The sequence below is a fragment of the Lemur catta genome, chromosome 8 (genome assembly GCF_020740605.2).
Source record: "Lemur catta isolate mLemCat1 chromosome 8, mLemCat1.pri, whole genome shotgun sequence".
NCBI lineage: Eukaryota > Metazoa > Chordata > Mammalia > Primates > Lemuridae > Lemur > Lemur catta.
In genome coordinates this window covers 31,250,049-31,271,161 of record NC_059135.1, presented here as the reverse complement: position 1 = coordinate 31,271,161, position 21,113 = coordinate 31,250,049, and the positions used below count along the sequence as shown (strand labels likewise).

The following is a 21,113-nucleotide window of genomic DNA, read 5'->3' as shown; positions in this document are numbered from 1 at the left end:
TTTGAAAAATGTTTATTTGAAAACATTTGAATCACACTCAAGCCAGCCAGTTGAGCACCCTGTGAGAGGCACAGGACTGACACACACAGCGGGACCCACAATCATATCCGTAAATTGCCATTTCACATTCTCTTTTTTATTATGTTTGTTTTGTTGTTTTATTTGAGCGTATAAAGTTTTATGTGCATAAATTAAATATGTTACTAGCATAATACTACTAAATAGCACCACTAAATTTTCAAAGCATTCATATAGATTGTGTCATTTAATCCATCAAAAATTCCATAATATAGATGGAGAGGGGGGTGACAATGACTTGCCAGAGAATATGCTAAATGATTTGCAAACATTCATTTATTCTCATAACCATCCTGTCAAATAGATACCATTATCATCCTGATTTTAAAGATAAAGAAAAGTCAAGTAAGTCACCCAAGGTCACTCAATTAATGAGTTATAGTAAGGACCAAAACTCAATGACTCCAGAGCATTTTACTCTAAACTACGCTGCCTATTCCACAGATAAAGAGACCAGGTCTAGTGAGTAAAGCGATTTAATTAATACCTGCCAGTAGGCTTTTCTTGAGGGCAAAAATCATATGCATATGATTTTAAGAAATAAAAGTGTTTTTCTTCCAGGGGACATATTTACCCTGAAAGTATTTCTGGAAAGCTAAATGTATAAGCATCACTGCTTGCTGATCTCCAAGGTAGGAAAGCAAAAGAGGCGTAAAGCATAAATGATGTGCTACTTTCTCCCAGGAAAGACTTGCCAAGTGCCACGGCACGCAGTGTGGATTCTGCAGCCCGGGGATGGTGATGTCCATCTACACACTGCTAAGGAACCACCCAGAGCCGACCCCTGAGCAGATAACCGAAGCTCTTGGAGGTGAGCCTTCTTGGCCCTCTGCGGGCAGGGCCCAGGGTAGGAAGTGCTCAGGTAACTAGAGAGGGCAGTCCCAACCCACGGATAGAACCTGTGGCACAGGTTTGGGGCTACCTGGCCAACAGGTAGGCCTCCTTAGTATCTGTTTTGACTCAAGTCCTTTCCAGAAAGGGCTGTCTTTGGTTTGGTGGCAATGATGCCAGGAATTGAGGTACTATTGGTTTCATTACAAAACTTTTTCCCTTAGTGGAGCCCTTTGTCACTCTTCAAAGGCGTTGAAATGGGCTGTTTCTAACACTTGATACAATCTTTTCCAAATGTAGAAATTTGGGTAATATGGAAGAATGAGATTTTGCTGCTTGTTTTTTTAATTAATCTGTTAGAATTATTCATTAACTTTACTTACTAAAATTAATTTTGCAAAGAGAAAAGACCCTCAGATGCTTTACATTTTTATGTTCTGGTTGGGGTCATTATATGTAATAAGGCGGCAGAGACCATAGACAATAATTAGTTATCATAAATAAGCTTAGTGAGCAATTCAATCTCCTATGACAAAATAGTTATCAGATTTAAATTAACACAGTTTTCTACCAAAAAAAGCATATTAACAAATGTAATTTTCTGTGACAAGTGTACCTAGTTTCAAGGTAACTCGTCACTGGTTCTTAGAAGAAAGCTGTTAAAGCAAACCTCTGAATAATATAGGAAAGCTCTTTGTCCCTTTCAATAGACAGACCTAGACAGAAACTCAATTTTATGATGAAAAGGTGCAGAATAAAACTAAGTAAGAATTTGACTTGTGTTGCTATAACTGGTATGTAAATATTCTCTAATATTTTTCCTTATCATTCAACAACTTCTTCACTCAAAATTTTTTGGTTTCTCATTAAGTGCAATTAAAATTTTGGCCTATGGTTTCAGTTATAACTTTAACCACATATGAATGGTTTTGAATAATGGATAATCTTTGCTCAGCAATGTAACCCACACTGATGAGGTATTTAGAGCTCTGCAAGCAGAGACCTTATATTTTGCCATACTTTTTGTTTGTTTGAATATGGACAGGCAATCTTATAGAGATGGGTTATTTCCTTCCAGATTCTATCCTGTAACTCACGTAGCAACTGTCAAAAGATAGCGTTGTCAAATTTGGCTAAATGGATGAAGCAGGTTACCTCATTCTAGGTGTAAATAACTTGAAGAGTATATTTTGGTACCCAATCCATTTACTTGTTCTCTTTCTAGAATTATAAATGTTAGCCACACTGATTATCTTCATGTTCATAATATCTTAAGAAAAACAATAATATCAATAATATAAAATAAAGTTCAAAGAAATACAATTAGTGTCAGCATATAACTTCTTAAATACTCAACTGTTATCAGTCATTGGCTTCACTTAATCTAGTCTTTTCCCTTCAAGGTTAAAAGAGTACAATAAAATTTTTGAATTTCTGTATTTTTTTTCTTAGAATCAGAAGAATTTCTGTAATGGGTACTATTAGCTTTCCTTCGGTGGGCCTTTAGTACGGCTTATAGATTTAGCACTGACTGTGTCTAAGAACAAAAACAAAGCAAAAAGCCCTGACGCTGGCTCACACTAGCCTTTACTGTTTGCTTACAGTTTCATTGCCTCTTAAATGCTTCTACTTCATGCCATTCTAGACATTGCAGTTCCTTCTTCTGCTCTAAAGAAGAATTCTAAATTCACACCCTTCTATGTTGTTTCTTCTTAGCAAAAAGAAAAGATAGATTAAGGTGTTAGCAGCCATTCAGATGCGTGCAGATTCTTCCTAAATTATTCTCATTCTAACTTAAAAAAAAGGAGTCTACCTGTTACCCAAGTTTCTACATGACTAAGTTTCCACAACATTTTACTTATAGGTGTTTAAACCTGTCTAATCCTCACATATACATTGTTTCTGAAATTTTTAAACTGTAATTGATCACAGTTGTACATTTACTTTTTAGTATAAAAATAATTAAAAATTAAGAAAAATGTCTAAAAAATTAAAAGACAAGGAAAAACTCATTCATAATTCTGCCACCAAGAGACAACCACTGTCAAATACTTCTGTATTCTTTCAATCTTTTTTGTGCATAAGGTTTGTTTGCTTATTTTAAATGCTTGTGACCATTATGTAATATATATAATTTTAAAATGTATAAATAATTTTAAAGTAACATGAGAATTTTCCCATGTGTTAAAATCTCTTCATCAATATCATTTATACTGGCTGTAAAATTTGAATATACTTTTTTAAAAGACAGTGGTTTCCCTCACCCTTTCCACCAAACTTCGGAATTGTTGGCTGATTAAAACAATACCAGGTACTTATTGAACACCAACTGTGCTGTTCTGGTGGGGGTTCAATAACACCTAAGTCAAGCATTTGCCTTCTGCAGGAGCTTGAGATCCAATGAGGGAGACACACATAAATACATGCATAAGTGATCCTGCTCCAGCAGTGGATGATAGGTCTGCAGAAGGATCCAGACAGTCAGAGGTACAGCTCTGGTTGGGGGGTTACAGCAGACCCCATGGAGAAGGAGGACTGGGGTCTTGAAGAATGGTCCCAGTTCCTCTTCTTGTAAGAGGGCATTTGAAAGAGGAGAGGTTGCATGAGAAAGTCTTGATGATGCAACACACATGAGACATTATGGGGGTGGCAGGTACACAAGTTAGGATAGGGGCAGGAAATAAGGCAGGAAGGAAAAAAAAACCTTTGTGGTATTTCAGGAAGAAAAGATCTATTCTTCACTCCATCTTAGTCAAAAGGAGCGATACCAGGTCTATTCTTGAAGAACGTCTCCAGGGGGAACATTTGTTCCAAAGAACAATCTTGCTGGGAACAAAGAATCTAATGACTAATACAGTTATTCCACCGAAAACATGAAGCACAGACATGCAATCTATTTCTGTATTATTCCTTAAAACTTCATTGCTTCTTAATCAGGTAATTTGTGCCGCTGCACTGGATACCGACCAATTGTAGAAAGTGGAAAAACTTTCTGTGCGGTAAGTTTTTAAAAAAGAATATAAATTCTATTAACTTAATATACAGATGAACCTTTGCATAAAATAATCATTGCACTCAATAATCTCTAAAATAACCTCACATTGACCTTTCTAGCCACTGAAAGTTGTTAAATCCCCTCTGTTGGTATTTTCTTAAATAAACCCTTAGCAACTATCTTGTTTATAGCCCTAAATTTGGCACTTTCCTGAAAAGTATAGGATATTGTCCCTGACTTCAAGAAATGCATACTCTATTGAAGAAAATAGAACACAGAAACAATAAAAACATAATTGAAAAGCAACATATTAAAAGCTCAATATATCCACATCCCATGCATATAAATGTTGAAGGAACATGGATTAAAGAGAGTTAATGATTGGGAAGGAGAGAGACATAGAGGACTTATTGGAGAAGGGGAGTTTTGAGCTTGGTCCTAAAGGAAGTGATAGAAGTTGAATGCCTGAAGAGAAGCCAGTAGAAAATTCCAAGTAAGAAAATGCATGGAAGTAGGAAAAAGAAAGCTGTCCAAGATCCAAGGAAGAAATTGATGTGACTGAAGCATTGGAGAGTAAAAAGATGCTGTTTGGGGCTAAGGAATTTAGACTTAACGCTGATAACCACATGGAATCATTGTTTTCAAGCCAGGGGTAACACAATGAGAGCAGTATTTCAGAAGGAAAATTCTCAGCACTTGTTGGTAGGAAGTACCAGCCTGGGAAGATGTGGTGGGGAGAGAAGGCATGGACTAGTGCAGTATCCCAGGCATGAGGAATGATGATGTAGGTGAGTGTGGCATATGCAGGGACAGAAAGATAACTTCCCAGAGGGGCACTGCCAGAATCATAACCCCACACAGTGAAGGGTGTGGAGAGAAAGGAATCCAAGTCACCTGCAAAGTTGAGAGATCCAGGAACAAAACAGGACAAAGACTGTTGGGAAAAAATGATTTAGTGTATGTGAGGGATGGGGGCAGATAGTTTTGAAACATACTATTTTCAGAAAATTAAATGTCAAGAGGAGACATACTTTTGAGGTTTCAGTTAGGGTGTTTTTCCAGCACCTTTTATGATAAAAATTAATTTTATATAATTTTTCTTGATCAAAAACTACTCAAGGTACATCAGTTTCTTTCAAAGTACTGTAAAATGTTTGACAAGATGTATTTTTATGCCAGTCATGAAGAACTTCAAGAAGTTTTACAAACTACAGGATGGTTTAACTTAAATAAAGTCCTGGGTAAGGTACTACTTATTTTGAACCATATGAATGGCCGATACCCTGCCATTTTTGACCCACAAAAACAGCAACATCTTCATATGATTCAACCTAAAACCACATGATTATTTTCCTTGAGACAATATACAAAGATATAGATTAAAGATAGATATTTTTACACTCACTCACACTGGGTCCCCACATTGAACCACCTATTACACTTATTATAGTTCCTTTACTGTGCAATTTGGATTGTCCCAAAATCCAAATCCCTTCTTTACTCTGTAGAAAATGACCTTACAAGTAAAAATATCGGCGGCCACTTTTGCAGCATTTCTTAAATGTCAGACACCGTGTTGAGCTTTCCTCATATTTAAAATCTAACTAATGTGTTTGAGATGGATTTTATTATCCTAATTATCCTATGATCCTAATTTAACAAGCTCAAGCCAGCTCGCACGTGGGAACCAGAACCCAGGTTCCCTTGACTCCATGTACGAAGCACAGTGTCTCCAAATGGCGACAAACCCTTGGGCAGTGCTGCACATTGACAAGGGCAAACACGGATAAGTATTCCGATAGTTACAGTAACTGACAAATGGATCCAGGCCAAGACCATCTACTTTGGGTCTTCATGAAATGCCCTGAAAATTAAGGTTAAATGATTTGGGCTTGAAACATCCAAATAGTTCAGAATAACATCCAAATAAACTCAAGTTTTCAGTTTCTTTATATTTGTGTATAGACACAGACAGTCCTAAAGGCAGTTTGTCCTCCCAGGACTGGATTCAAGATAGGTGCTATCACACAGTCAAGATAAGAGCAGTCTGTTTGGGTTTTCTAAATCACCACATTATAACTCCACTCCATTTATCTCACCTCAGTAGGAGGCCTTGGCTGGCTGAGCTCTCCCACCTCTCCCTCCTTTGTCCTCCCCTGGGACTTGAGTGACACGTCTGCAAGCCTCTGTCACGAGCATGGTTGTACACTCCCTATAATTTTCTCTAATTGCTCAGTGACAGAGTAGCTTGTTACCCGCCCTGCCAGGTACCCTGGTAAGTGTTTAAAGAATTAAGAATTTGATTTAAACTGCATTACTTCCTAAGGAATCGACTGTTTGCCAAGTGAAAGGGTCAGGAAAATGTTGCCTGGATCGAGAAGAGAGGTCTTTTGCAAATAGACAGGAAAAAGTAAGTATCCGCTTTTTCTACTTCCGTTGGGATTGACTGAGAAAGACCCACATAGATCCAAATTTATTCCAGTTTTCTATTCCTTTCTGTGAGCGAAGTGTAAAATAAGTGAATACCGGACGCAAACAGCCTTAAAGAGCTCCAAAAATCAGCCAGCCTGTGACATTCACAAGGCCGATCACCAGAGAAGGCTGTTTTCCTTCGGTGCGACTTCCTGTGCCTTCATCTGGGGTTACCAACTCTGCCCCCACCCCACGAGCGCTCTGAGGGACTAAGCAGTGGTGCCCCTTCATGTTCACGGCAAAAAAAAAAATCCACAAATAATATCTGAGACCCAGCACAGAAGTTTAAAACCCAATTTCTGATGCCAAAGGAAGAAAAACAGAGTCCAAAAAATCTGCCGGGGAAACCATCCCGTGGTCCTGGAGGTTGGGAAGAATCCCATTCCGGGGGTGCCCTCTGCCTCTCCATTTTGTGTGGGGTGTGAGAGGTAGAGGCCCTGACTCCAGAGTCCCACGCTTAATGATTTCTGCACCTTTCACAGTAACTCTGAAGTTCTGTCTGTGTTGTTTTGTTTTGTTGAGATATGTACCAAACTGTACGATGAAGATGAGTTCCAGCCCTTCGATCCATCCCAGGAGCCTATATTCCCTCCCGAGCTGATAGTAAGAAACTTCACTTTTGTTTTCTCATAACAGGGTGTGGTATATGCCTTTTGTATTACACTATGGAATTACCTAGTTTTAGACATTAAAAGTTGGAAATGTGTCCAGCACAATCATGGAGCCTATTAAACATAGGGACCTGTTCAGCTGTACTGTAAACAGTTCAAACCAGACAGCTTCGAAGAGTGGGGAGGCCAGGACCTCAGAGATGCTGTCGTTCAACCCCCAGCTGAAGATTCTGAGGTCAGAGTGTTGGTGACTTGCCCAAGGCCACACAGTGACACTATGAGATGTTTTAAAGACACCTTATCTGGTAAAACTGGTGAAGAATCAAATGAAATTTAGAATAATGGAATTGCACTATTCTTACAATTAACCTCTGTAATTTCAGCTCAGTGTGAGAGAAGGAGGGGGAGAGAATAATATCAATAGTGTGTATGCCCACCGTGCCATTCCACGACCACGCCCTGGAGAGAGCACGGGAGAGAGATGATTCTCCTGGTTTCTCAGGGGGCTCAGTCCCCATGTACCCCACTGAGTGTGAGAACTTGGACCCTCCAAGTGTGAATCTACTGTTTAAAAATATCTATAGGTACAGATATGTATAGATGTAGGTATATATATGTATATGTATGTATAGATGTAGGTATATATATGTATACGTATGTGTATATATATATATCTACAGAGTTGTAAAAAAATGAGTTTACACTATACCTGGTGAATGACTTAAGGGATTTTTTTCAAGGATAATTTTGCCTCTATGCAATTGTTTTCCTATAAAAAAACCCTAATCCCCAAGCTGAATCTCCTCTGAGTCACTGCGAGGGCAGAACTAGAGCAAGAAGCCTGGCACTGTAATTCCAGGCTGGCCTTTCATTAAACCAGGCTGCTCCCTCTTCACACACTCACTTCACAAACACAAATAGATTTTACTCTATGTCCAGTTGTGGATGGATGTTTATCATGCTGTTTATTCAGTGGTGCCCACATGGATCTTGTCAGTCAGGGTGGTCTGAAACAGACCACTGTTTCCCAGTCCCTAAAAGCTGAGTCTCCTCAGAAAGCTACAGTGACCAGCAGGCCACTTGGACACCACAGCAGTGGATCTACTCACGGCTTGTTGTTCAAGAGCCTTGCTTGAAAGCTTGTTGGCTTGGCTTCTCTGCAGAGAATGGCAGAAGATCCAAACAAGAGAAGGCTGACGTTCCAAGGGGAGAGGACTACCTGGATCACCCCTGTGACCCTGAACAACCTTCTGGAGCTGAGAGCCAGTTTCCCCAAAGCCCCGCTTGTCATGGGGAACACTGCAGTGGGTAGGTGGCTGCCACATGTGTTCCTCAGTCTAGACTAGGTAACCTAAACCATGTGTCGCTTTTTAAACTCTTCATAAATGCAATTCATTTTTATTAATTGTGTCTATGGTCCTTCGGAATGCTTTATTGTTTTCTTTTGCAAATGAATCATTTAAGTCACAGTTTTCACTCTAGCTCATTAGTAAGCAACATTTATTAGTATTTATTGTCTTCCTTTTCTGATTTTCCTAATAGTTTAAATGCTTTTCCCCTTCAGGACCCAGCATTAAATTCAGAAATGAATTCCATCCAGTTTTCATTTCTCCACTTGGGCTTCCAGAACTACATTTTGTGAACACCACAGATGCTGGTAAGCACCTTCTTATTCAAATAAGATGTAGCCACTGCATGTTGGTGGGCCATTAGCAATCAACCACCTACACTGGGCGAATCTGAGCACATCATAGACTATCTGACTTTGTTTATTCATTTATTTATTCAAAGCCATTTACTGAGCTCCTACTATGTGTCTTCTCTGCACTTTTTCAAACCAATCCCCTCAGCTGCGTCACTGAGTACTACATTGCCATAGGAGCTACAAGGGTGCGAAGATGCCGCATAGGTCAGCCAGGGACGGGGGCATTGACTGAATAGGAACACGTAAGACATTTGCTGGTCAGGAGAAAAGGTTCTTGCCACACATACTCCATCATTCAAAAATCTGCTTGAGGCTAATGCCATACTCACAGACGCTCACACACACACACACACACACACACACACACACACACACACACACACACACACAAAGTCTGGGCCACAAGATTTGAACAACAATCTTATTTTTACACTCTTTTCACAATTTACCATGTGCCTTCACATCTCTTACCTTTTCAAAACAACCCTGGGAGGTAGACTTAGCTAGTAACCTCGGTATCTGTCTTATCCTAGAGGAAACACAGAATCAAAGGGCTTAAGCAACTTCCCCAAGACCATGCAGCTGTCAGCTAAGTCAGGACTAGGTCCTAGGTCTCCGTCCTCCTTCCACATAGTGCACTGAATAAGGCTTCTCTCACCGGCCACTACCCACACTAAGCCTTTGAATGGATCACAGGCCTAAACTATAATATAGGGTTCTCCCAATGAGCAAACAGAAATCAAGTGGATAATTGACTGTTAACCTCTTTGTCTTGCCAATCTTAAGTCAGTCTGCTCGTTCATTTTCCGCCCCCACTGGAAAATCTACATCAATAGATTGACAGGAAGAGATGGAGCAAGGGGAGGCCAGCCAGGTACAGGAGAAGGCTGGCAGGGCGGTGTGTGGGGCATTGGTTAGGGTGTGATGGGGGCAGAGGGACAGGGGTGGGTGGAGCCTGCAGAACCAGATCAGTGTTTCTCACTCTTTTCTTCGTTACCGCCCCTCTAAGGAGCAATAGACATGGTTTCGCTAAGCATCACTCCCGGAAGTTTCAATACAACAGATTAACTGTGTATCTGTTTATGTACAGAATGTGTATTGGTGCTTTATATATCTATAAAGAGTGAGATATTTTTCACTGCCTTGGGGGCAGTATTGCCCCCAGTGAGAATGCATGCGGTAGATGATGTCACCACTGAAATCATAGCACACCTGCAAATGAAACTGACCTGAGGTACAGGCAGGTGTCTGTTTTTCTTATCTTTTTGATAAGAGAGCAATAGGAAGAAATGGCTGGGAAAGAAAGGCAGATATGCAATACACATTTTGCAAGTCAATTTCCATTTAGGTTTAATTATCTTTAAAAAATACTATAGGACCATGCTGGAATTTTCATATTTGATCAATTTATTCAGGAAAACTGAACTGGGAATAAATGAAGTAATGAACACCAGATATCTGTGGCTGATACATGCTAAAATGTATGGCATGGATGACTATCTACACGACTGACAAAAAGGATTTGGTACTTAGCATTTGGGAATAAAATAAATTGCCAGAAATATCTTTAATTATCTTTGGTTTTTGTCATTCTAAGTAAATATGAAAAGAAAAGATATATTTAAAAGGCAGTTTCCATGCAACCCTATCTTGTTCCAGTTCCCTCTAAGTTCATAGTCCACTGCTCTATTTTCAGGGGTGACAATCGGTGCGGGATACAGCCTGGCCCAGCTGAACGACGCCTTACGCTTTATCGTTTCGGAGCAACCGAAGGAGAAGACTAAGACCTGTCGAGCTCTCCTGAAGCACCTGAGGACACTTGCAGGAGCCCAGATTAGGAATATGGCCGTATGTTCTCTATTGTCTTGTAAAATAGGTCACGGTTATAGGCAGTCACACAGTTCTGTTCAATTTCACAAACATTACTCTGAAGAGGAATCCAAAGTTAATGTTGAACATGTCTATACAATATGAGTGTGAGTGTGTGTGTGCCCAAAGTGAGAGATATCATGTTGTGTGTGTATGTGTCCAAGGTGAGAGGTTTCACGCTTTGTGTACATGTGTGTGTCCAAGGTGAATGACACATGAGACACTAAGATAATGGTACTAGAGTCAGAATATCCTGGACAAGCCACTTGGACCCCCTTAAACCACTGTTTCTTCATTTTAAAAATTAAGATTCAGGGTCAGGGGAGGTGTTAGTCAAAGGGTACAAAGTTGTGGTTGGACAGGAGGAATAAGCTTTATGATCTATTACACAATGTGGTGACCACAGTTGATAATAATGTGCTGTATATTTCAAAATTCCTGAAAGAGTAGATTTTAAATATTCTCACCACAAAAAAATGATAAGTATGTGAGGTGATGGATATGTTAATTGGCTTCATTTGATCATTCCATAATACACACATGTATCATAATATCACATCATACCCCAAAAATATATACAATTATCTGTCAATTTAGAATTTTAAAAACAAAAATAAAAACTATAGGAAAAAAACACACACACAAAATAAAATTCACCCCAATGGACTGTCTCTAAGGTCCTGTGCAGCTCTAACAGCCTATGAAATATGTCTTATCCATGGAATAATAAACAAAAGGCTACATTTCCAAAATACTCTTTTATGGCTGGTTCTTCTCTTAGAACTCTGCATCAAGGTCAATTCTAGACATGTCTGTCCCACATGCCCACTCTTGGATGCCCTCAGTTGTCTAGCTTATTGGGGTTTCCTTATTATTTAAGATTTAAGAACAATTGATTTGAACCACTCCTCATTCCACACATGCTGGGCAGTTCAGCGGGATCTAGGGGCCCAGCAGACACGTCATTTCTCCTGATTGTCCCTGGCCCTGCTGCTGACTCTCAAAACCCACTGTGTATTTTCGCCTTCTGCATCTTCTGTTCCTTTTCGGAACCGTGCCCCTCCTCTCCACATCGACTTGTCCCTTAAGTCCTCCCGAGGCCCCCACTCCCTCTTCCAGGCCAATGCATGGAGCAGCCTTTCCTGAAGGCCTGAGGAAACAGGTCGGGTCTCTCCACCCTCCCCCATGGTGTTGAACACTCTTCCTTCCCTTTGGCCATACCCACCCTTCTCCCTAACCTGCCAGCAGCTGCCCCTAATTCCCAATCATTTCCCTTGTTGTCTGTCTTCATAGGCAAACATGCCTCTCGAGAAGTGCATCTCAACAAAGACAAATGCGGACTAGGGTCAATTCTCAAAGAAACTTTTCCTCCTCATTGCACATAGAAGAGGAATACGTTCTCAAGCTATAAGTCTGGATGGGATCAGGAGTGGGAATCTTGCACAATATATTGTCTAATAAGGATGGGGAACCTGCTGCCTCAAGGCCACATGTGGCCCCCAGATGCCCAAGCATGGCCCCTCTACCAAATCCAAACTTCACAAAACAAATCCCTTGAATTTGTTCTGTAAAATTTGGATTCCGTCAAAAGGCCGCACTCAAAGATCCAGAAGGCCACATGTGGTCTATGTGTACATAACCTCTTATTTGTCAAGTAACTAAGTGTAGCTTTTAAAATGTCATCTTTTCTTATTTAGACTTTAGGAGGACATGTGGTGAGCCGGCCTAATTATTCTGACCTAAACCCTATTTTAGCAGCAGGAAACGCTACCATCAATCTGATATCTAAAGGTAAGACTCCGGAGCCAAGCTTTAGGCGTTTCATTTTGAACTTATCACTGTCACTGATGTAGCTCCTGACATGAACTAGCGGCCCAGCGTATCCAATTTAGACTCAGAGGTTGTGTTTTCCTTATCACATTCCTACGGGCAAGGCTGTTCTCAATTCTCCTGCTCTCCAGATATTCTGCATCTCTCAGGTCAGACACTTTACTGCACCTGACAATTTTTCTTAAATATTTGGCCACATTTATGAGCAAATTGTAGTATGAAAGTACTTGAAGAAAAAATTAATGAGAGATATCTCTGTGGTTTTAAAGATTTATGGCATATTTCATTGCAGAGTTTCTTTCATAAAGAGGGCAATTTTTCTTCCAGGACTTTTTGTTTTAAACACAATCAAGTTTGTGGGGCATATTATTCCTTTTCTCTTTATTCAAAAACATCATGAATTTTGAGGAGGGAAAATGATTTAAATGTGAAGAAATAAAAACAAATACATATTATTCATAGAGCTGTGGATGTAAGATATTTTCTCCTTGGTTAAAATTACATTTAAAAATATTGTGGCTCAAATAAAAGAGTGGTAAACTGTTTAAGGACAAATATCTATATATGTGTGTGTGTGCGTGTGTGTGTGCGTGTGTGTGTATACAGCCGTGTGCCACATGACATTGCATTCAACAGACCACATATACAATGGTAGTCCCATAAGATCATAATATCGTATTTTTACTGTACCTTTTCTATGTCTAGCTATGCCCAGATACACAGATACGTGTGGCTGTGCTGCAGTTGCCTACAGCATTCAGTACAGTGACACGCTGTACGGGTTTGTAGCCTGGGAGCAACAGGCTGTACGACATAGCCTAGGTGTGCGGTAGGCTATGCCACCTGGGTTTGTGTAAGGACACTCTACGATGTGCACACAACAACAAAAGCACCTAAGGATGCATTTCTCAGAATGTATCCCCATCATTAAGTGACCTGTGACTATCAGGAATCCCACCTGTGCCCCTAGATTGAGAACAGCTTCACCCTTAGGTGTGAGGTAATGTACACATAACATACATACATCATACATCATGTCACTGGCTGCGTATTGTCCAATCTGATAAGCTCATCCTAATCGAGATCATTTCTCTGACAGATGGACAACGGCAGATTCCTTTAAATGGCCCTTTCCTGGAGAGATCACCTGAGGCCAACCTGAAGTCGGAAGAGATTGCGCTGTCTGTTTCTATTCCCTACTCCACTCAGGTGAGAGCTCCCCAGGGAAGCACCCCCCAGCACTGCCTATGCAGCGAGAGCCCGCAGACAGGCTTCGGGGCAGTGGTGTCCTCTCTGTTTTGAGCCAACTGCTTTAGGGAGACTCTCTGGGCTGCTGCACAGGGAGGGGCAAATTCCCAGGTGACCATTTGATTTGCTTTTGCATCAGGGCCATGTTGTGACACTTATGGGCTCTGGGCAATTTTGCCTCTGTGGGTCCCTTCCTCCATAAAAAATTATGTATATTAGTGTATGTGATTGTGATGGTATACAGATGAATATAAGCCTGGCTGCATTCGGTGTTCTATATACATTACTGTATTCGTTTTTTTCTTTTGACTTTAAAAGACATTAAAAGTAAGACATTTCCATGGGCCCCTAAAAGTATCCTGGGCCCTATCTTTGTGCCTAAAGGGTACATCAGCCCTGCAAAAGTAGAACCTTTCATGTGAGTTGAATTTTGGGTTTCAGAGAAAGATGCATCTTAGCCAAGATTGAGTAAATCTAAAGTCCACCACACTCGGCTAATTTTTCTATTTTTTGTAGAGATGGTGTCTCACTCTTGCTCAGGCTGGTCTCAAACTCCTGACCTCAAGCGATCCACCCACCTCAGCCTCCCAGAGTGCTAGGGTTACAGGCATGAGCCACCACGCCTGCCCACCAGTTTTAGTTCTATATCAAAAATATTTTATCCTGACATCCCTCCCCCACGCCCACAAAGATGCTGGCCACACGGAGAGGCTTTCCCACGCCATGGCAGTAATGTTCCACACTAATAATGAGAGCCAACCTACAGTGACATGTTTGGACCTAGAAAGAACCTTGGAGACCATTTGGTCCAGTGGTTTTCAAGCTTTTTCTTTTTTTAGTAGTACAATGCCTTATTCAATGAAATGTACATAGAACACCAGACTAAAAGACATAAAAGTGAAGCTATGGTAGTTCGATCTCAGATGCATCCTGTCTCCCAGTCTTCCCCTCATCCCACTCAGCAGCCCCGGAACCATCTCATCAAAACCAACCTCCTCATTTTAAAGAAAATTAAGGCACAAACAGTTTAAGTCCCTTGCCCAAGGCCACATGTGATGATTAGGAGTTGAAAGGCAGAGAGTTTGGCAGGGAAGCACAGACTTCGGAGGCAGAGAGCTTAGTTTGACCTCTGGCTCAGCCACTTACTGTGTGACCTTGTGCGAGCTACTTAACCTCTCAGTGTCCTCATTATAAATTGGAAATGAGTGGAGTTGGTGTAAGGATTAAGTATTGGTACATACAAAGCACGTAGGAGAGCGCTCGCAGAGTCAACACCATGGGCACTAGCAGTGCCTTTGTGATAACTTGTATCATCGACGGATCCTTTTCATTATAAACAATCATCAAAGTGTTGCTGTCCGGCAGACAGTGGAGAGAAGCGCTGAATGTTCTGAGTGGTTTTCTATCCACAGTGGGACTTTGTGTCAGGACTCCGGCTAGCCCAACGTCAGGAGAATGCCTTTGCCATTGTCAATGCCGGGATGAGCGTGAAGTTTGAAGATGGCACAAACATCATCAAAGAACTTCAAATGTTCTATGGAAGCATTGGCCCCACTGTTGTCTCTGCAAGCCAGAGCTGCAAGCAGCTCACTGGGAGGTATGCCATGGCACGTCCAGGACATGAAACTCAGGCCTTGCTAGTGTTCATTTTTTAATGAAAATAGCACTTAGGGGATTTTTTTCTGATTATAAAAAAGTATATATGATCATCTAGAAAATTTAAGCTCTGCAGAAAAATATTAAGGAAGTGCAAAGCCACCCAAAAGCCAACCCCTTCAAGGCAGTGATTCTTTTATTGCAGGCTTCTGTAATAAGATTAATGCACAAATTACATGGTTTGAGTATAGATTATCTTTAAATTTTCACTTTTCATTAACCTGCATAATAAATAAATGTCTCCAATACTGTGTCCTAAGACATCTGAAAATGTTCTTAAACCACATAAAGAAGATGAAATATTCAAAAAGCTTAAATGGCCTGCCTTCTGTCACTGTCATTTTTCCAGCATTTGAAAAGTAAGTTTTTAAAATTCTTCCAGCTAGTGCTTTTACAATACTTTTACCCACCCATACACTATTGTCAACAATTAAAACTTAACTTGAGTTTCTTTTCAGATACAAAAATAACTCTATGCTTCCAAAACAGTTACATAGAAACTTTTATTTGGGAAATACTTTACAACTATCTTTGATAATTCAGTTATTTACCAAACATTTATTCAGCAAAGTACGTGTGCCAGGCACTGGTCTAGTTGCTGGAGATACCACAGGGAACAAGATAGAAAAAGTCCCAGATCCAAGAAGCTTTGGTTTTAGTATTTTTTTACCCAACCAACCTATCTGAAGTAAATCGACATTCCCAACCCATGAAGTTAAAAATAATAATAAAAGAGGACTTGGTAGTGAAAGTCTGGAAACCAGTGCATCAGATACTAAAGAAAGTTAGGTTTGTTCTGGGTGGGAACCCGAAAAGTATTATAGGACAGAATGCGGCTAATGGAAAACTTAGGCTTGTGAAACAATAGCCACAGGAGTATGGAGAGTCCAGAGGTTGTAAATCTAACCCTGACCACAGACAGTTGGGGAGCACTGGCATTCCTATCCCCCCTGTTAAGGACAAAGCCACACACTCCCATCTCTGCAGACCAATGCAGGGGTCCCAGAAACTGGTTGTTTGATTACAGAGGTTGTTCTGGCCCAGTTGCTCACTCCCCGCTAAGAAATCCTCTATAAAACCCAAGACTTTCCCCTCCCTCATGGTGGATGCTCTTTCGGCCTCCACCCATCTGCACCCAGATGCTCAATATAAACAGCATTTTGCTGCACCTGAGGCTTCATGTGTCTCCCTCTCAGCTCCCGACCTAACAGAAAGCTAAAGAAGTTTTTTGAGGATACTTTGTCTAGATTTCATAGGTGGACATAGACTGCGCTCCACCTTTCCTTGCTGTATCAGTTTGGTGTCTGTCTTTGCCTCTTTTGTGAAATGTTTACGTTCTTTCCTGCTAGGCAATGGGATGACCAAATGCTGAGTGACGCCTGCCGCTGGGTCCTGGATGAGCTTTACATTCCGCCAGCAGCTAAGGGCGGCATGGTGGAATACAAGCGAACCCTCATCATCAGCTTACTCTTCAAATTCTATCTCAAAGTGAGGCAAGGACTGAATAAAATGGTAAATGGCTTCTCTGTTAATCTTGGTGCCTTGACATTCTGGGCATGAGTCTGCACCTGAAAGACTTCCCCTGCCTGGCTTTGATCATGCATTGAGGGTACCTGGGCGGGCCCTCAGGGGAGGGCTGCTGGCCTCCAACTCTTCCTCTTGGGCCTGCTTTGTTGCTGTCTCACCCTCTCCCCTCCTTCATGCCTGGGCTGAGAAGGGGACAGCCTTGTTATTCCATTTGCCCTCTAATCCGAGTGACAAAGGCTAATATGCAATATCAGGCTGACCTACAGTATTGAAAAGCCTTTTCTGTAAGCAAACTTTAAAATCTTTTCATTTACCAAAGAAAATTTTCTTATGAAAATAATACTTTAATATTTAGAAAATGAGAATACACCAAAAAGGAGGAGAAAATCTTTTGTATTTCCATTACCCATAGATAACTACTATGAATATTTTGGTGCGTATCCTTCCAAACCCTTCATTATGGACATGTGTGTGTATGTATAACTGTTTGGCATAGCTTGTTTATTTCACTTAGTAACATAAACATCTTTCAGTGCCATTAAATATTTTTCAGTAATAACATCAAGACATAATGGTTGCATGGCATGTTTATGGATAGATGTACTATGATTTGATCCATTCCTGATATTTGGACACTTAAATTGTTCCTAGTTTTGTGTTCACTATTTTTTTCTTACCTAGCCTAGTTTAAAATAAGCAGTGTTGGCCAGGCTATATATTATATACTCTAGTATAAATTATATAACATATACAGTATATAGATATATAATCAGTATATATTTAGTAGATTATATATGCTCTTAAATATATGTTTTTATTTTATATATTATACATTTATTTTACGTATTATACATTATATATTATCTTACATATTGCATTCTATTTATTATATATTCTATTATTATAGAAGAATTCAAAATCAGAGAAGCAAAAATGTGTTAAATCAATTGTAATCCAATAGTCTTACCACACCCACATTAAAATTTTAGAATACATAATTTTATATCTTTCTATCCTTTTTCATAAAATATGGAATCATGCTGTACATAAATTTTTATAATCTTTTTTCACTGAACTGTATTTCATGAACATTTCTCAATGTCAATAAATACATTCCTACAAAATCATTTTTCATGACTGCAGAATATCATATCTGGATGTATTAATGCCCAATTTGTCTAACAATCTCCCTGTCATTGGATAGTTAGCTTAATTCTAGTTTCTTCACTATGACAAATAATCTGCAATTGAACATCTTTGTAGATTAATCTTTGCCTGCTCTCTCAGTTGCTCCTTTGGGATACATGCCCACAAGACTGGCCCAGATCTGGAAGCACAGCTTCCATGTAGAAGGGTACGTATTTCCACTCATTCAAAAGGAGACCTTGTCATGAAAGGAAGTCTTGACCTCCTGGAAATAACATTCACTTTTCTGGGCACATAAATTGATGTAGTTATTCTACAAATAACTGTTACTAGCCGAGAGAATCCAAGGCTCCAGGCTTTCTCCCAGCAGAATCAGTATCTAAGACCTGGGAAAATAGATTGGATAACTTTGTTTCTATATGTGTTTTTCCAAGGTGCTCACTTAGATTATAAAATTATATGAGAAATAATCTTCTTTTCAGGATCCCCAGAATTTTCCTGATATCCCAGAAAAGTTCATGAGTGCTCTAGAAGATTTCCCCATAGAAACACCCCAAGGACTCCAAATGTTCCAGGTTGGTGAATAGGGCTTTCTGTCTTTTAATCTGTTTATGCGTTCAGATGTACACATTATGCATACACCTCCCCCTTTTCAATAACTCTATGTTTTATTACTCATAAAGATAGTGTCTACAAAAGCCAGCTGACGTTGCCTGTTGCTGTCCATACACGATTTGCTTGGTGTAGGTTCTGTGCTGTCACTCAAAGCTACACAAGAATTAGATTCTGAATCATTCTTCTCCACTATTTTCAGTTTTATTGCCTAAAATTTCCTCCTTTTCTTGGCCAATGTCTGTCCTTGCATTAAAACCTGACTCAATATTTACTGTCTCTAGAAGCCTTCCCTGTTTTATGACAACTACCCTGAATGTTTTAGGATGTCTTCTTTCAAGGTGGAGGGGAAGGTTGTAACCAGAATATATCCCTTACCATAGTACTCAATGGATATTTGTTAACCTTGGCTCATGGATGTAGACACCTAGTTGCTTATAGTTTTTTGTGGCAGTTGTTTTATTTTGGTTTGGTTTTTTGACTTGGGATTAAGCCAGATATATCAGACCCAATTTTCATGGCATGAGAATTTCTGGTGGTAAAATAACTCACTTCGTTCCTTAACAGTGTGTGGATCCCTACCAACCCCCTCAAGACCCAGTTGGACACCCAGTGATGCACCAGTCGGCCATCAAGCATGCCACAGGAGAAGCTGTGTTTATTGACGACATGCCTCCCATCGACCAAGAACTCTTCCTGGCTGTAGTCACCAGTACCAGAGCTTATGCAAAGATCATGTAAGGAAATAAAAGATGTTTCTATGTATTACTGAAATGCATTCACACTTTCACATTCAAACTGAGAGCTTGTTATGTATCTAAGTCAATTGAGAATATTCATTTTTCTCTTCTGAATGGGAATTAGTCATTTTTAAGCATAGTTATGAAAGAATCTATAACCAAGAGTTAGAACACCTGCCAAATACTGGTATTTTTCAACATAGAATATTGCTTCATAATTTAGTTATGAGGTCCCTTGTGGCTTTTCCCTGTATTTGAGGAATCATTTATATCATACATTGAACTTTAATATCTACCTTCGAATTTTCTCTCCTAGATCAATTGATATTTCAGAAGCCCTGGAACTTCCAGGAGTGGTTGATGTGATAACAGCAGAGGATGTTCCGGGAGATAATAGTCATCAAGGAGAGATTCTCTATGCACAGAATGAGGTGTGTGATTTGTGTGTGGCTTATTATCTTAATACTTTGCTGAAAATGCCAAAATGATTATTGGTTATGACTATAATATCCATGGGTTAGTGTTCATTCACAAAGATTTATTGGGAACCAATGACTACATATCAGTAATTTGCAACTTATCTTTTGAATCATGGACCCCTTTAAGATTCTGATAAAAGCCCTAAGTCATCTCAGGGAAGGCTTCTAAAAGGTCATGGAAGTCATGGGAGCAAGACAGAGCATAGGACATTGAAAGAACCGGCAGAATGTCAGGATAACTGGATCACTGTGTGTGCTCTGGTTATGTTGAGGAATGCAGCGAAAGACAGCCAGAAGGCAGATATTTAAAACCAGATAATTAAGTTCGGTGTCCAACTTTTTGTGTCCCCTAAATCCTACTCAAGCCACTGCTTTGAGTTTATTCTCATAGGTAGAAAACAATCTTTCTCTGGGTCACAAAAACCCAGTGGGTAAATATAAGAGTGTGGGAATAGTAATTCCTTTGTAATGATTCAATGTTTTAGCTAATTACAACATGTGCCTTTTCCGCAGGTAATTTGTGTGGGTCAGATTGTCTGCACTGTGGCAGCTGACACCTATGCTCATGCAAAAGCAGCAGCTAAAAAAGTGAAGATCACTTATGAAGACGTAGAACCGAAGATTATCACAATAGAGGTATCTGGACCACTTTGTGTCTTCTAGAATGCTTAGAGCAGTGTACTTCGGGCAGAATTCAACCCAGAGAGTCATAAAATAGCATAAGTTGGGCTCCATCTATGCTCTCCTCAGTGTTGTCTATAGTTCTAGAACGAAGGCTCCAGCAATCTGCACCTCAGGATAGAACACTTGAGACCTTTCCTGCTAGACCCCTCCTTCCCAGCAGTGCTTCTGCAGGGACCCATGGAAATGAAGCGTCCTGTGCCCACGTCCCCTGTGGCCTCTTGCCAAGGCATGGCCTAAAAATACAGATAAGCAACACCAGAGAAATGTCCTTATGACCTCACATACGAAACTAGTCAGTGGGAACATCTAGAGCACTGTGGAACTCATAAAAGTTGTAACATTTACTGTATTTGGGTCATCTGTCTCCCTGTCCACCTACTGCTTAAGTGCAGACTCCAGACTACTTGGATTCACAATCTGACTCTGCCATTTAGTAACCTCTTACTAGCAACAAATGCTTTGGCAAATTACTTAAACTGCTCTTTGACAAATTACTTAAACTCCTCATACCTCAGTTTCCTCATCTATAAAATAAATGGGAACCATAAAAGTACCTACACCAAAAGGTCATTGTGAGGTTTAAATGAGAAAATCCAAGTAAAATGCTTAGAACAGCACCTAGGACAGGGA

At 40.1% G+C, this 21,113-nt stretch overlaps 1 protein-coding gene across 1 annotated transcript in view; it reads left to right on the top strand.

Moving 5' to 3' along the window:
- LOC123643320 (aldehyde oxidase 4) overlaps nucleotides 1-21,113 on the top strand; it is a 61,447-nt gene that overhangs the window by 12,436 nt on the left and 27,898 nt on the right. Inside the window, exons 5-19 of the mRNA XM_045558787.1 lie at nucleotides 763-889; nucleotides 3,847-3,908; nucleotides 6,231-6,314; nucleotides 6,899-6,979; nucleotides 8,151-8,295; nucleotides 8,552-8,644; nucleotides 10,389-10,540; nucleotides 12,259-12,352; nucleotides 13,491-13,600; nucleotides 15,052-15,236; nucleotides 16,645-16,807; nucleotides 18,451-18,543; nucleotides 19,148-19,317; nucleotides 19,637-19,751; nucleotides 20,313-20,435. Coding sequence (XP_045414743.1) covers nucleotides 763-889; nucleotides 3,847-3,908; nucleotides 6,231-6,314; nucleotides 6,899-6,979; nucleotides 8,151-8,295; nucleotides 8,552-8,644; nucleotides 10,389-10,540; nucleotides 12,259-12,352; nucleotides 13,491-13,600; nucleotides 15,052-15,236; nucleotides 16,645-16,807; nucleotides 18,451-18,543; nucleotides 19,148-19,317; nucleotides 19,637-19,751; nucleotides 20,313-20,435 — 1,797 coding nt within the window. The remainder of the gene's footprint in view (nucleotides 1-762; nucleotides 890-3,846; nucleotides 3,909-6,230; nucleotides 6,315-6,898; nucleotides 6,980-8,150; nucleotides 8,296-8,551; nucleotides 8,645-10,388; nucleotides 10,541-12,258; nucleotides 12,353-13,490; nucleotides 13,601-15,051; nucleotides 15,237-16,644; nucleotides 16,808-18,450; nucleotides 18,544-19,147; nucleotides 19,318-19,636; nucleotides 19,752-20,312; nucleotides 20,436-21,113) is intronic.